Source organism: Carettochelys insculpta, chromosome 3 (genome assembly GCF_033958435.1).
Source record: "Carettochelys insculpta isolate YL-2023 chromosome 3, ASM3395843v1, whole genome shotgun sequence".
NCBI lineage: Eukaryota > Metazoa > Chordata > Testudines > Carettochelyidae > Carettochelys > Carettochelys insculpta.
The window spans coordinates 83382701-83398933 of record NC_134139.1 but is presented as its reverse complement, the minus strand read 5'-3'; the positions used below and the strand labels follow the sequence as shown (position 1 = coordinate 83398933).

The following is a 16233-nucleotide window of genomic DNA, read 5'->3' as shown; positions in this document are numbered from 1 at the left end:
CACTATGAGCATGTCAAAGGGGCCCAGAGTTCTGACTATCATTGCTGCTGAAATGGTGGAAAGCCAGGTCCTGGGACAATGGCCCCTTTTGGGCCCCTGTAGGCAAGCCTGCAGGTGGAAGCTGATCTACTACCTCCAGCACCAGAACCCACCTTGTTGTAAGCGGAGGGTAGGTGTCTGGGCGAGGAGGCACCCATTACAGCTGATTCTCCACTGGCATCATGCACCTGAAGGAATGTACCTCAGTGGTACATACCAAAGTTGTCTCTGTGCATCATCAATTTACACTACAGGTTGAACCTCTCTCATCCGGCACCCTCAGATGTGACCAGTGCTGGACAAGAGACCATGGGAAATCAATACGGTCTAGCACATTACCAACACTTCCACTGCTTACTGGGCTCTTAGAAGACATTTAGGGGTAAATTACAGCAAAACAACAGCACAGAATGCTAAGAGCCAGGACTGATGGCTGGAAACAAACTTTATAGGCCCCCAGGAAACTTGGCCACACCCATGATAAGGGACCATCCAGCTAACTAAAATCTTGCTGGATTATGGATGTTGCTGGATGAGAAGGGCTCAGCCTGTAGGGTAAAGCTGAGAATCAAGCAGCTGTGACCAGCTTCCCAACAGCCCCTCATTCTCCACTACGTCTGAGCAGTAGGGCAGCAAGCCTTCCATAAATAAGTCTTCATATCATTTTACTGGCTCCCACTTACCCAATTATAGTTAAGGGCCTGTATTCAGAAGGGTATGCAACCAAGCTCTAAACAGGCAGTCTAGGCTGAACTATGGCATCCAGTGGTCTCAGCTTAAGAACTAATTAGGAATGGGGGTACTCAGAGAATTGCAGTGTGGGTTCCAATGCTGAGCTTGACCAACTTCAGAACGTGCAGAACCCAGATTGCCTTGGGCTGAACACAGATACAGAGAACACAATTCCCCTTGGTCTTCCTCATGCATTCAGCTTTCCCATACTGCTCATGTTATGAGTATGGGCACCTGGTGCTTCAGCTCTCCCTAGACAGAATGAGGAAACCATCTGACCTCACCTTAGCTAACATCAGTTGCCAAGATGCTTGTAATGTATTTGAGTGCATTGAACAGAGCATGGAATTTGCTCATGTGAATTTGCGGTTTTAGTTTCTTAGACAGTTATGTTGAAGTTACTACATTTGTCAGCCATCCGGCTCCAACTGTGCGCGCACTTCTGGGTTTATAATCAAGGATTTGTATTATACGTACAATATTCAACAAGGGGTGATGAAGGTGGGATATCAAGAACCTTCTATGCAGCCAAGTCATAATCCAGTCTGATATTGTTTGCAGTCCCTAGGCACTAACAGCAGTGAGGTGAAATGGCAAACTACACTGGAAAAACGGAGGCCTATCGAAGATGCCATGGAGGACTGGCTCACATATCGAAAGGGGCTGGAGGAGTACTTTAAAATAAATTAAATTCTCCAAGCAAAACCATCAACTACATGAAATGTGACTGAGCAGCATTATGGAGTGTTATCAGAGGAAAGCCAGCCAGCAATGCTTTTGAAGAGATAAGGCAAATTGTTCAAGAGCACTATCACCCAAGCTCTTGATTGCAGCAGAAAGATTCAGGTTTCATAAGCAGCATCCACTTGAAAGCGAATCTATTTCCTCTTTTGCAACAGAGTTAAAAGATTACCAGACAGTGCTTTTAAGAACAAGTTTAGCGAGGCCCTAAGAGAAAGATTTGTATGTGGACTACGGAGTGAAAGCATGCAGAAGAGGCTCATATCTTTAAACACACAGTAGCAGCTGCACTAGCAATGGAAATTGCAGCTAGGGATGTAATAGAATTGCATTTGACACAAACAGCAACACAAATGCACAAACCATTTGTAACCCATGGCAAGAAGTTCAGCGGATCGGATTCCAGGCAGTCAGGCCTGACGGTCAGAGTGGCAGTCAGGCTAGGAGTCAACATCTGAAAACCAGAGCCAAAGGTCAAGACAGACTTCAAGTCAGGAATCAGAGATGAGCGTTTGAGGTGAAGCCAGAGACTGAATGCCAGAGCCAAGGACTGAAGCAGAGTCAGAGCTGATGGTTGGAGCGAGATTACCAAGAGTGAAGAAAAGAAGGAGAAGGGTTGATTCTGAGGTAGGAGCAAAGTTGGGACATGATGGGAAGACGACAGGGTGCAGAACTGTGTCTGTCCTGGACAGGCCCACCAATGGGGGAAGGAAGGCAAAGGGGGGCATTTACCCCTGGGCCCAGCATTTCAAAGGGGCCCAGAGCTCCAGACACTGCTGAAGTTGCAGTGGCTGGAGCTCCTGGCCTCTTTGAAATGCCATGGAGTGCTGTGCCACTGCTTTCGTGCAACTGGGAGGGAGCATGAGGGGTACCACTGCATGCAGCAGTGAGGGAATGTGGGGGAGCTGGGCTGACTGCCCTAAGCCCTGCCCCTTCCACCCTTGGCTCTGCCCCATCTAGGGGTGCAGAGCAGGCCCCCCAAGACTTTGCTCCTGGGCCCACGGCAACTGTCAGCACCGCTGGTGCTGTGGAGAAGCAGGAGCAGGACTTAGAGATGAGCACAGGGAGGCAGATGGTCTGTGGGCATCTGAGTTGAGAAGAAAAGGAATTACCATTGCTGTTAGGTTTAAGAACCAACTTGCTGGCTGTCTCAACCAGTCAGGCAGGGTGGTCCCTCAGGCAACCTGGCTGGCTTGTTAGGCTGTCCAGAGTACTGAAGAGATACAGTTGAGGGCTTACTGCAGACACAGAGCCAGTTTGCTCAGCAGACACACATTATTTTTGGAATGGAAAAGGATTTCATGCTCCTGATTGCTAAATTGAAGGTGCATATTGAAGAAGCTGTAATAAAAAGCATCATCTCCAAGCAGTGTCTTGAACTAGGAAGAATAAGGAAGAGACCAGATGAAGACAGAGAAAACTGAGTATCAGTGTACATGCTGTAGACAGGAGCAGTAGAGACAGACTGTGGGAGTAGAGTAGCCAGCCTGCATATATATTGTGTGTGCAAAAATGACCACTCAGTAATCTGGATGACACCAGGGTGGTTGGAAAAATGCTTAACATGGAATCGGACACCAGCTCGCCAGCTTCCGTCATCTCACATTTGGAATATGAGAAAACTAAAAACCAACAAACTGAAGGAGACATGGAGGTTACTAAGAATTTGCCCAGGAGAAAAAAATAGTGCTAAGTTGTGGTGATACAAGTGAATGTGGATTATAACAATACATATTGTTTTTTTAGACGTGTTTGCCATTGAGAAAGGGGGCGGGGACCAGCCCTGGAGGACTGTGAATTGTTACACAAGGTTCCACTGGATTAGATATTTTTAAAGATGCTGCCATCGCTTTCAGCAGACTCCAGTAAAACAGCTGAACAGCAGCTGTAAGGGATATTAAGTCAGGCATTGGGAGTTGTCAAGGAGTACCCAGAAACCCTAATACACACAAAAGCTCAATCAATCTTAGATCAAAAAGTGCAGACCAGAGCCTGACCTTTCCCAACCGGTATCTGCTCAAAGTTACATGCTGAATTAGAACAGCTTGAAAGTGAGACTTTCAAAACTGGCCTGGATTGAGTGGGAAATGGCTGTTGTTCCAACTGCGTGAAAGTATGGAGCAGTAAGAATGTATGAAGCTTTTCAGTTCATCATGAACCCTGGACTGAAAGTTGAAAGAGATACCTGGCCTTGAACCGAAGATGTTTTTTGTATCACTGGCAGCAGGACAACAGTTCAGCAAAATTGATTTGTCACAGTCCTACCCTGTGGATGAAAGTTGAGGAAAAGCCCAAGGCATACCTCACAAGCAACACACAGAAGGGTCTATATCAATGTAACAGCCAAGTGTTTGGTATTGCTTCAGCTCCTGTTATATGGCAATGAATCAAGTTTTGCAAGATCTTCCAAGTACATCACATTATCTGGATGACATTATTGTAACTGGTTGAAGTGATGAAGAACATCTGGAAACTCAAAGGATATTAAAACCTCTAGAAGAACTCAGATTACAAGCTAATGACATAAAATACTATTTTTTTCAATGACTCAGTAGCTTAATGTGGGCATGTTGCTGATGTAAAAACCCTACATAAATCTCAGGAGGCAAAATAGTCCTGGAAGCTTCCCTGCCAAAGAACATTTCACACTTTAGATCATTTCTGGGATTCATCAACCACTACAGCTGATCTTTACCAAGCATAGCTACTGCCTTTTAGCCATTGAACTGCTTACTGCTGTGTGGTCAAAAGTGGGTTTTGTCATGTGAGTGTCAAAAAGATTCAATACAAAGAAAACAATAGGTCACCTCAGACAATGTGCTCACATACATTACTCCTTCCTTGTCCTCATTGGGAACTGGGTTGGTCAGACCAGTACACAATGCTACAACTACCTCACTGTGAAGAAGTTCTCCTTTCTATTTTGAGCCTCTTTGCCAAATGGGATTGAGCGTGGCAGCTCCTTGCCACATCAGCTGATGCCGGCACTGGGGAAAAGCCAGCTTCAAAATATCAGTCTTGTCCTGGGTCTCAGAAGGCTCGTCTTCGTTCTGGTCTCTGGTGATGCACGTGTTTCAGCCTAAGGCCTTTCGATGCAAAATGCTTTCCCTGTGGTCCTATGAATGTTTCTGGACTGCCAGCTGCAGAGTTCTTGTCAGTCATAGCTGCCCTCAGAGAGGCCAAAAGCCCTTCTGGGCCCCTGGGCAAGGTGGCATTGGAGTGGGAAGGGCGGGAGGCACTGTGCTCCCGGGAGGGGTAGGGCCTCAGGCAGAAAGAGTGGGGCTGGAGACACCAACCCTCAATGCCACAGTAGCCGTGTCTACACATGCACGCTACTTCGAAGTAGCGGCACTAACTTCGAAATAGCGCCCGTCATGGCTACACGCGCCGGGCGCTATTTCGAAGTTAACTTCGACGTTAGGCGGCGAGACGTCGAAGTCGCTAACCCCATGAGGGGATAGGAATAGCGCCCTACTTCGACGTTCAACGTCGAAGTAGGGAACGTGTAGTCGTTGCGCGTCCCGCAACTTCGAAATAGCGGGGTCCGCCATGGCGACCATCAGCTGAGGGGTTGAGAGACGCTCTCTCTCCAGCCCCTGCGGGGCTCTATGGTCACCGTGGGCAGCAGCCCTTAGCCCAGGGCTTCTGGCTGCTGCTGCGGCAGCTGGGGATCCATGCTGCAGGCACAGGGTCTGCAACCAGTTGTCAGCTCTGTGTATCTTGTGTTGTTTAGTGCAACTGTGTCTGGGAGGGGCCCTTTAAGGGAGCGGCTTGCTGTTGAGTCCACCCTGTGACCCTGTCTGCAGCTGTGCCTGGCACCCTTATTTCGATGTGTGCTACTTTGGCGTGTAGACGTTCCCTCGCAGCGCCTATTTCGATGTGGTGCCGCGCAACGTCGAAGTTGAACTTCGACGTTGCCAGCCCTGGAGGACGTGTAGATGTTACTCATCAAAATAGCCTATTTCGATGTTGCTACATCGAAATAAGCTATTTCGATGTAGGCTTCACGTGTAGACGTAGCCATAGTGTGTCATGCCATGTCACATCCTCATCCTCCCCAGCCAGCCCTTAGCCCTGCCCAGAGCACGGTGCTCCAGAAGGAATTTAAAGGCCCAGGGCTTCGGCCACTGCTGCTCCACAGCAGCAGCGGTGGTGGACCTTTGAACTTCCAGGTCCCAGGGCAACTGCCTGCTTTGCTCCCCTGTCAATAGGCCTAGGTGCCCTGGTGGAGTCAAGGGGATGGGCAGATTCTGGGATTCCTTGGTTCTCTCCCACTGAGGACTTCAAATATCCTAGCAGTATTCAAGTCTTGGCATATCATTGTTGATGATGTTTGCTGACTGCCAGCAAATCAAAGCAAAGAGCATCCTGTAGTTGGTTGAAGAACAAAATGAATAAATCAGTGACTTTTTTCTGCAACAATCTAGAGCTCAGTACAAAGTATCTGTGGTAGATCCATTTCTGTTCCCCAATCACTTTCTGTTTCATGAAGGGCCTTCTAACAGCGGGCAGTATCATTACAATAAAAACAAAAGCCAAGTTTCATCTGAAGGCTCATGCTGACTCAAGTGTAAAAGCAGAAACAAGACACAAACAGACAGGTAATGCTAAAAAAATACTTTGAAATGGAATACGTTACAAAAAATCTTTTATAGTGGAAACGAAAAGAGAATTATTGGAACTAAAGCCTAAGAAAAGGGGATGCAAGATACCTGAGCAGCAGATGAAAATCTACAATTCCCTTTTTCTTTCATTTTATTGGCTCCTGGGGTACTCACAAGAGCCAAACAAGCTCTGCAAAGTTCACTTCAAAGCAGGTGTGTGAATCCTGACAATATTAAAATGATCTTTCAGCAGCACTCGGTGCCTTTTGTTTGACATAATTTGGGTTTAAACAAGCAGTTTCCTCCAGGTACTAGTTCTTTTATGAATCCTTATACAAGGTTACAGGTTTGGTTTGGCTCAGGTGCACTCACACAGGTTCAACAAAACCACAAGTGGGAGTAGCGGCCATAGGACTTGATCCATGTGACATCCCTCACAGGATGCAATTTTAATAATGTGGTGATTCCTATTTCTGTGGAACCAATTAGTTCACATGAAGTTAGACTGGAGAGTTGTAAAAGCTCTAGCAAGCCAAACCTCAGATTGCTGGCAGATAACCAGAGATCACAAAAGTTGGCACATCCAGTTTTAACTCAAACTTTGTAGATTTGGACACAATGGCCATGTCTACATGAGCCCCAAACTTTGAAATGGCCATTTCGAAGTTTACTAATGAAGCGCTGAAATGCATATTCAGCGCTTCATTAGCATGCGGGTGGCTGCGGCGCTTCGAAATTGATGCGCCTCGCCGCCGCACATCTCATCCAGACAGGACTCCTTTTCGAAAGGATGCTGCCTACTTTGAAGTTCCCTTATTCCCATCAGCTCATGGGAATAAGGAGACTTCGAAGTAGGCGGCGTCCTTTCAAAAAGGAGCCCCGTCTGGACGAGACGTGCGGCGGCGAGGTGTGTCAATTTCGAAGTGCCGCGGCCGCCCACATGCTAACGAAGCACTGAATATGCATTTCAGCGCTTCATTAGTAAACTTCGAAATGGCCATTTGTGTGGCCATTTCGAAGTTTGGGGCACATGTGGACGTAGCCAATTTGTATTAATGCTAGTGCTGGTTCATAAATTGAAACTTGTGCTGAGATTTATTTTGAATGTCTTTGAGGTCTGAATCAAATGGTTAGCTCAACTCTGTTGTTAATGTCATTCTAGGTTGAAATGGACTGCAAAAGGCAAGTCATTGGTTACAGTCTCAGGCACCATGTCAAACACTTCTTGTCTGGATTGTTAAATTTATTTAAATGTTTGCCATTTTCATTTCATTTCATTTCAAATGCTGAAGCTAAGCTTGTTAGCTAGCATCTATAAAAAGAATTGCTCATCTGCCCTGGATCATCAAATTGTCTATTATTAAAATAATTGGTCTTTAAAAATCTGTCTGGTTTATGCTTGTCTAAAGCGCAAATCCTAGTTCACATTATGCTACCCCAATGTTGCAAGGAAGTGATAAAGCCACTTTAACTTGGTGATTTATGCTTCCCACAGCATAGAACATCCTAAAATGCTGTACAGCCAGCAACAAGGGACTTAGAAAAAAAACCCGCCAGGCTCTCTGGCAGAGGAGGTGCATTAAAGCGGAAGGGGCATGACTGGACTACTCCATTTGCTGGGGGCCATAAGATAGAGCGGTTGTAGGACTGCTCCAAATGTGTCCAGAGGAGGCAGAATTGGTGGCTAGCAAATCCTGGAGAACACAAAGGTGGCACAGACCCCCAAAGAGTATGAGACGAGGCTGGAAGACTTCAACGGATAAAATAAGCACAACAGAGAAAGAACCCAGAGGAGCAGACAGCTTTCCTCATGCATCTGACGAAGCGGGTCTTTGCCCATGAAAGCATATGCTCCAAAATATCTGTTAGTCTAAGAGGTGCCACAGGGCTTCTCTTTGTTTTTGCAGACACAGACTAACACAGCTACTTCTCTGATACCTTCCTCTGCTGTGACTTTTCCCAAGCCAAAGCCGTAGGCTTTGTCTTGCGTTCAGTTTGAAATGTCACAGGAAATCCTTTTAGAGCTGCTCCATTACATTTCAATGCGGGATCAGTATCTTAAGTTCTTCAGAGTGCAATATGGTAATTATTCTTTGACCCTCTGGAAAGTGATTCAAAATACATCATAACGAGCCAGGTGATTACATAAAACCAAACAGAAAGTTTGAAAAAAGCTGAAGATGCTGAATGGACCTTTATTTTTTTTTTAGTGTAAAAGCAGAAATGTGGATGCTAATCAAAAGGCTTTAACTCACAAGCCCTCTCTGGCAGCTCTCACTCTAGTGTGCATTTTTGTTTTGTTTTGTTTTGACATAATAGGCTTGGCTTCCAGCTGGCCTTTGCTAAATCTACCTAATCCCAGGCTACAATTAGCAACAATATTGCTTTACTTACATTCCAATCTATAGTAACAAAGAACAGGTGTCGTTTAATTTCTTCAACTCCATCGAAGCCAGCACCTGTCAAGACAACAAGAAAAAAAAGAGTGAAAATAAAGCTAAGCCAAGAACAACATGTTGGCTGGGTCTACACAGCACTCTGCTCGGCTTGCGTGAGGTCTGTATTGCCCAGTCTCTCCTGTCTTGTGTTAGATAAGGAAATAGAATCATAGAAGTGGAGAGCTGTGGGAGACTTCAGAAGGTCATCTAATTCACCCTCCGACTCTAAGGAAGGGCCAAGCACACTGATGCCAGAGGTTTGCAAACTGGGCCATGACCTTTTTGAAGCATGCAGAGTGATGATGGCAGGTGGCTCGGGGTAGCCCCACACTGGGGCTCAGGAAGGAAGTGCCAGTTCTATCCCTTGACTCTTATTCTGTTTTTTTCTGAGGTGGGAAAGGAGGTGTCACCAAAAATTGTACTTCAAGTGGGAGGAGGCCAGCTCAAAATTTTTTTAAAACTGCCGACCTAGACCATTCCTTACAGGGATTTTGTCTGACCTGTCCCCACTGCCAGTGATGGTGTAATATTTTAGATCTGAGAGAGTTTGTATTACTGGTGGTCCTGTAATCTTGGGAGCCTTTTATGCTCAGCTGCTGTAGCTCACAGTCCAGAAGACAGAAGCGTTGGTACTCTGCAGCCCTGGATCAGCACTCTGATCCTAGCAACCTGCCTGAAACACCACAGCTAGACACCGGCCTCTGCCAGTCTTCATTATTATTTGCAGAGTGACCCTAATACACTCCCAGTCCTGAATTTTCCCTTGCCCTGGAGCATTCTGCCTTCTCCTGGAACACTCAGAAGCTCATTGTCCTTTCAAAAGACAAAAGCACTGCTTTTTACTTTAACTGGAGCTAGCAATCACTTCAATTGAAGCACAGCACTTGAAAAAAAGAATAAACAATTATTAACAAAAATGGGTTTTAAGTGAGTTTATGTACAAGGGAGAAGCATAACAATGGTTGCAAGCAAATACAAGTATATTTTCTAATGGCTAAAACCTAACTTAACAGGCTGCTGTCTTTGTTGAGGGCTGATTTTTTTTTTTTTTTAACTCCCCAAACAATGTTGTGTTTCTCTCAGTCAGGACCTTCTACAGACATACATGCTGTGGGGTTCCCTTGTCTTCTGAGGTAACAGATGCCAAAATGTTTCATCTTACAATACCCAGAATTCTCTGACTGTGTTTCAAGAGACAGAATCACCTCACGCTCGTCTTTCCTTCCTGTGGACGTCCCATCCCACTCTGATTTCTACATTGATGAGACATTCATTGTTTTGATTCCACAGTACTACTTTTCCTCTTGTCTGGGGGGGGCGGGAGCATGTTTCTCCCCATGTTGGGTCAAAGAATTTAAAGCATACTTTCACTGAATATTCACAATCCATCATATATTGTATTAAAATGTACATTTCACAATGATATTAATCACCAGCATGTCACTAGTGTTCACAAAAGGCATAATGCAATACACTTTATCATACAGTACTATGGTATACAATTAGTTGATACTCATCATTTGAGGGTCAGATCCCTGAAGAAAGCTACCGGCATCTCTCTCCAGGTTGATAGATTAGTTTATATTTTATGAAACCGTATGTTAATTATCTGATCAGCCTTATTGTCAGACAGACACATTCCCCCTTTGGGTAACTATTCTTTAACCTGTGCTGTCCCTTTTCTGGTTTGGATACCTCTTTATTGTTAATGTTAATTGTGTTAAACATCTGGTCACAATTATCCTTTTTAGTGAAGTGAAATAGAGCTTATATCAACCAGCAACATGTGCTGGAGGTTAGCACATTGCCTAATGCACTACTGGAAGGCACTAAGATACTAAAATGATCAGTGTGGCTCAAGAGCCCGTCCAGCAAAACACAGGACAAAACCATGCAGGAAGAGGAGTCCAAAGGTCTTCCTGACAGAGGGACAGTGATATTACTGCTACCCAGCACTTACAGATATTCATCTGGAACAATCAGCTTCATACATAAAAAATGGGAAGCGACTGTCTAGGCAGGAGTACTATGGAAAGGGATTTAGAGAGTCATAGTGGACCACCAGGTAAATATGAGTCAACAGTGTGATGCTCTTGCAAAGAAAGCAAACATGATTCTGAGATGCATTAACAGGAGCGTTGAGAGCAAGACACAGGAAGTCATTCTTCCGCTCTACTTAGCACTCATTGAGCCTCAGTTAGAGTGTTGTGTCCAGTTCTGGGCACCACATTTCAAGAAAGATGTGGAGAAATTGGAGAAGGTCCAGAGAAGACCAACAAGAATGATTAAAGGTCTAGAGGACATGAGCTATGAGGGAAGACTGAAAGAACTGGGCTTGTTTAACTTAGAAAAGAGCAAACTTAGAGGGGACATGATAGCCATTTTCAAGTACCTAAAAAAGGGTTACAAGGAGGAGGGAGAAAAAATGTTCTCCTTGGCTGCTGAGGATAAGACAAGGAGCAATGGGCTAAACTACAGCAAGGGAGGTTTAGGTTGGACATTAGGAAAACCTTCCTAATTGTCTGGGTGGCTAAACCCTGGAATAAACTACCTACGGAGGTTGTGGAATCTCCATCATTGGAGATATTTAAGAACAAATTAGAAAGACATCTACCAGGGATGGTCTAGACAGTGCTTGGTCCTGCTGTGAAGGTAGGGGACCAGACTCAATGACCTCGAGGTCCCTTCCAGGTCTAGTGTTCTATGATTCTATTTGTATCTACCTCCAAGAGTTAAGATTTATTAACTCCAGTTTACAGATGCAGAAACTGGTGCACATAGTCTCAGAAGGATAGCCATGTTAGTCTGTAGCTTCACAAACAACATACAGTCCTGTAGCACCTTAGAGACTAGCAAATGTATTAGGTCATGAGCTTTCATGGGTAACATCCACCTCCTCAGAATGATGGAGTAGGACAAGAACACATAGTTTAAGCTCAAATTTACACAGAGACAGCTGATTTTGGGTACCTCAGAGTTTGGATGTCCATTTTGAGACACCTGGTTCTCATTTGTATTGCCACAAAACACACCCGTCAGACACTTTTTGTTCACTAACCACTTTCTTATGTATCCTATCCAGTGTCTTTTTTGTTTAAAAAAAAAAAAGAGAAAGAAGATGGTACTCAGTCAGCTCCCCATCCCCCTCCCTGCCACTCCCGTGGCTGGGGCTGCCAAGATGTTGGTACTCAGTACTTGCAAGTAGTGGCAAAAAAACCAAACCAAAACAAAAAAAAGCACTGATCCTATTAATTATTTGGCAAAACTCCTTGAGGTTTCACAGAACGTGTCTAATTCTTTCTTTACTTTTGCTGAGGACTTATGTCCTCATTTGAAAATCATCCTCGTTTATTTCTTTCAGCACATTTAGTTTATTGGCTTGAGGAAAATCAGCAGGTGTTCAGGAATAATTAAACAACAATCATACCTGACAGAATGCCATCTGATTGGTTGATCTGTTTTTATTAATAGCCTTTTTCTTTCTCCCACGGGAGAAAAACACCACCTGGAGATGAAGATTCTGCATTACTATTTTGGAGCCATTTCCTGTGAGATGCTGAGCATCTCCAGTGGTGTTGAGCACTTCACTTCTGACTGTCATTAGTGGAAGCTGAAGGCACTCGAATACCTTGCTGCGGGTGTCCAGCACCTCACAGGACTAACCCTTTTATTTGCAATACTTGTACTTCCTAACAAGCAGTCTTGTAAAAGGTTTTGTCAACTCAAGCTTCTGTAAAATGTGACATCTGCTTTCCGTGCGCATAAGACATTATTAGTGTTTGCCAAAGCACACTGATCAAGAGTGGCATTCTATTGTCTGCCTAGCTTTGGCTCACGACTAGGTATTAAAAACAAATATTAGCCCTCCATGTAATAGGCAAGTATCAGACATGAACATTGAGAAACTGACCCAATGGAAATGCTTATAGTTTTGATTTTCCTTCCTGGTATTCTGAACACAGAACCGGTTGTTGCTAGAAATCAGCAAATACAGAAACTTGTCTAGCTACAAACCTTGTGATGGAAATTTCTTATTAGTAATTTTCAAACATCACCCAAAGTTCAAGGCATAGGCCAGATTGCCTGCTCAGCATACATGGTAGGCCTGCTCTAGATTTCACTGATATGTGTTAGCTAAGTGGAAACTCCAGCTAAGACAACAGAGTTACATGAATGTCATTTCAGCATCAGAAAAGTATCAGGAACAGTAAATGTGCTTAGAAGAAATATCAGTGAAGAACATGCTTTGTGTTCAAAGATAAGTGGTAACTTCATTACAGAATGTAAAAATCTGAGAACCAAACTCAGGTCCCACTGAAACGAATGGAAAAAATCCCATGGCTTCAGAGGACCCAGTTATGGCACTTAGTATGCGATCAAGCTGATAACATTTCCTAGGATGGGAATGACACATGCTTTTCTGCCTCAAATCTCTGCTCCTAAAGTTCCACCCCATGCACCTTTACAATTCTCCATTCTGTTATCTCAGGAACCCTCCCCTGTTCTATAGCAGAAATGAACCATCTTTCTGAAAGGTACTATTGTCAACCTTTTCCCTCTCCAGTGATGTATCAGTCCCATTTTGTTAAACGACTTAACATACACTTTAACATTTCTGGTGTCTACTAATTTTCAGTAAGATTGTTGAATTTCAGACAAATGATGACAATAAGCTAGCCACCTCTGTTAGAGGAAGATTACTGTGTACACTGAAAAAACATACCACACTATTTACATAGAAATTCATTTGAGAGATGACCCTAAATATACCCCCACATCTGAACACCCCAGAGCTCTGGCATGTTAAAAATCATTTGTGTGGCCCTTCATAGTTGGAGAAACTATCTCCAGTGAGTGTACTTTATTATAAAAGTCATACAATGGTAACTGCCATTAACAAGAACGATTGCCATCAACAAGTTTAACGAGAAATGAGTACTCCTCAATGCTATGGAATTTAAAGGAAGAGGTGAATGCTTTGTATTCAGCACTTCATATTTGCTCATGCAATTTCCACCACCATGAAGGAAATAGCAACTAGGATAGCAGAAGCAAGAGCAAGTTTGAAGGCAATGGATAAGGTCTGGAAAACAAAGCACTTAGCTTAGAAACGAAGCTGAATATCTTGAAAACGTGTGTAATTCAGAAGCATGGTGTACAAATGAGACACATGGGTGATAACAAAAGATTAGAAGAAACGAATATTGGCATTTGAGGGGAGTTGTTACAGAAAGATCCTGAGAATAGGATGGATGCAGGAGGTCACCAATGAGGAATTATAAAGGAAGATACAGCCAAAAGAGAACCTACTGCCGTAAGTTACTGCTATTCAGGTATACCTACAGAACCAACAATGAACGAAAACCAAGACCCTGGTATTCAGCATAATGGACGGTTCAGCTAGGAAAGGCAGACCCCATAGAGAATTATAAATGATGATAGATGATAGTAGGTTATATAGTAGATTGGTGCGGAGCTAGTCTACAGAAACTAAGGCACTCTGCACATGAGGGAAAGATGGAAGGAAACAGTGAAGGAGACATCTGATACCAATGGGCGCTGAGCCCATGGTTGTTGATGATGATGATGTACATCTATCTACTATGTATTTTAGAGAGTTTGTCTGTTTGATCAAAATTTCCTCCAAAATGGTAAGAGCTAGGATCACTAAATTTGGGACACAGCTTCCTCTTGTCATAACTTAAAGCAGCATAAGTGTTTGGTTGTGCCAGGAAAACATTACGTGACTGGAACAGGATTGCTCCTCATAACACCAAACAGAGAAGAGACAGAATCAACAAATCAAGTACAGCCCTCAAAACTGATATAATTGAGCAAATATTGAAAGAGACTGAACCAAGATGAGCCAGAAAAACAGGATAAACCTGGAATAGGATTGTTTCTCAAGAAACCTTACAGAAAAGACATAAAGGAGATATTTTGGGTTTTGCTCTGTTTTGGCACAGCTAAATCAATGCTTAAGGCTCGAAAACTAGATGACAATATTATTGGAGGCTAAAAAAACTGGACTACAGCCCTTTTGTATTAAAACAGTGAATGATAGGACTTTATAGGAATGAAGAAAAATACATTTGATAGAATTCACATTTAAAAAATAAATGGACAAATTTTAACAACCCTTCTTTTAAGAAATCAAAAACAAAAATTAACAATAAAATAATTCTGCATTTTTGAAAAATACAAATACAATCACTTAAGTAAAGCATGTATATTTTTCAAAAAACAAATAAAGTCTCCAAAACCCCCAAAACTTGAATTGAGTGATGGACCTGAGCAAAACCAGGTAAATCAGCTATAAGTTTTGTTTTTTTTTTAAAAAAAAGGTAACAGGAAGCACAAAGAGATCAAGATAATCAGAATACCTAAATTACTGGGCATTGATAGACGTTTGTATAAAAGCTGCTTCAACAATCATCACCTTGGTAGTTAAGCAACGTTTTGTTTATAAAAATCAGAAGAGTCATCAATTTTATTCCCTGCATCTTCGTAACACCATAGAAAGAACAGTTACGTATCCTCTGGTAACTATGGTTATTTCAGAAGGTGTGTGGGAGGCGCAAGAAGGGCCACGTACCCATCCCCAGATGCCCAAGGGGGTCACATTCAGCAGGGAACCACAGCAGAAAGGTGCAGAAGGTGGGGCCACTACTGCTGGGAGCTAGTGTCCTGCACCAGCAACTCCTCTGGCAAAGATTTGCTGGATTTATCACCAGACCTGTCCTTCAGCAGGACTGCAGAACCCATGGGATGCAGTTGTGTAGAATGGCTGGGGGCAGCACAGCTGAACTGAAGAAGTTGACAGCGTGAGGCTGCACGTGGATCCCACGTTCTGCTCCTTGTGCTGCCATGGTTCTGGATAGCATTGTGGCTCAGAAGACTGTCTGAAGGAGTGAAAGGACAGAGCTCCCCCACCAGGTAACATGGGACGGGCAGATTGCAGAGGGCTTAAGACTGGGGGGTGGGGCAGAGTCAAATGGGTGTCACATGTATCCCTTCCATGAGGCACCCCCACTGTTGTGTTTGGCCTGTGTATGCACCCTGTGCTTTCTGGAGCTGATGTGTGAGGAGATAAAGGAGAGAGTGGTCCAACTTTTTTTTACCATTCAAAGCTTGTGTTAACTCAGGACTCAAAGTGCAGATGGAGGGCTGTTTGCAAAGTCTCCTGTGACTACAGTATCTCAAAGAACCACAGTTACTGTAGAGTAACTTTTCTGTCTTCTCTGAGTACATGTCAGTGTGGACTCTGCTGAAGGTGACTAGCAATTATTATTCCCTTCAAGAGGGTGGGAGTAAGGAATTTCAGCTGTGAAACAGTGAGTGGAGTACTGTTCCCCTGAACTTGTTGGGTGGTCTGTCTGCTATATAGAGAGCACAAGATCGGAAAATTTCTTAAGCTGGTGACAGATGTAGCTGGTGCTTAGGTGGAATATGCTTGGATATTGGAATGGAAAAGCTCTCCAGGCAACTGAAAATGAATAGAAATGCCTTATGGCTGTGTTTACACTTGGTCAAAACTTCAAAATAGCCATGCTAATGGCCAAACCAGAGAATACTAATGAGGCGCTGAAATGACTATTCAGTGCCGGGGGTCCTTTTCAAAAGGACCCTGCAGAAGTTGAAATCCCCTTATTCCTATCAGCTGATTCCTATCACTCCGC

The 16233-nt window shown here is 43.8% G+C and overlaps 1 protein-coding gene across 3 annotated transcripts in view; it reads right to left on the bottom strand.

Annotated features, from left to right (window-relative positions):
- RPS6KA2 (ribosomal protein S6 kinase A2) overlaps positions 1-16233 on the bottom strand; it is a 473151-nt gene that overhangs the window by 56555 nt on the left and 400363 nt on the right. For all 3 annotated transcript variants that reach the window (XM_074990258.1, XM_074990256.1, XM_074990257.1), the window contains one exon: positions 8511-8575. In XM_074990258.1, the coding sequence (XP_074846359.1) occupies positions 8511-8575 (65 nt within the window). The remainder of the gene's footprint in view (positions 1-8510; positions 8576-16233) is intronic.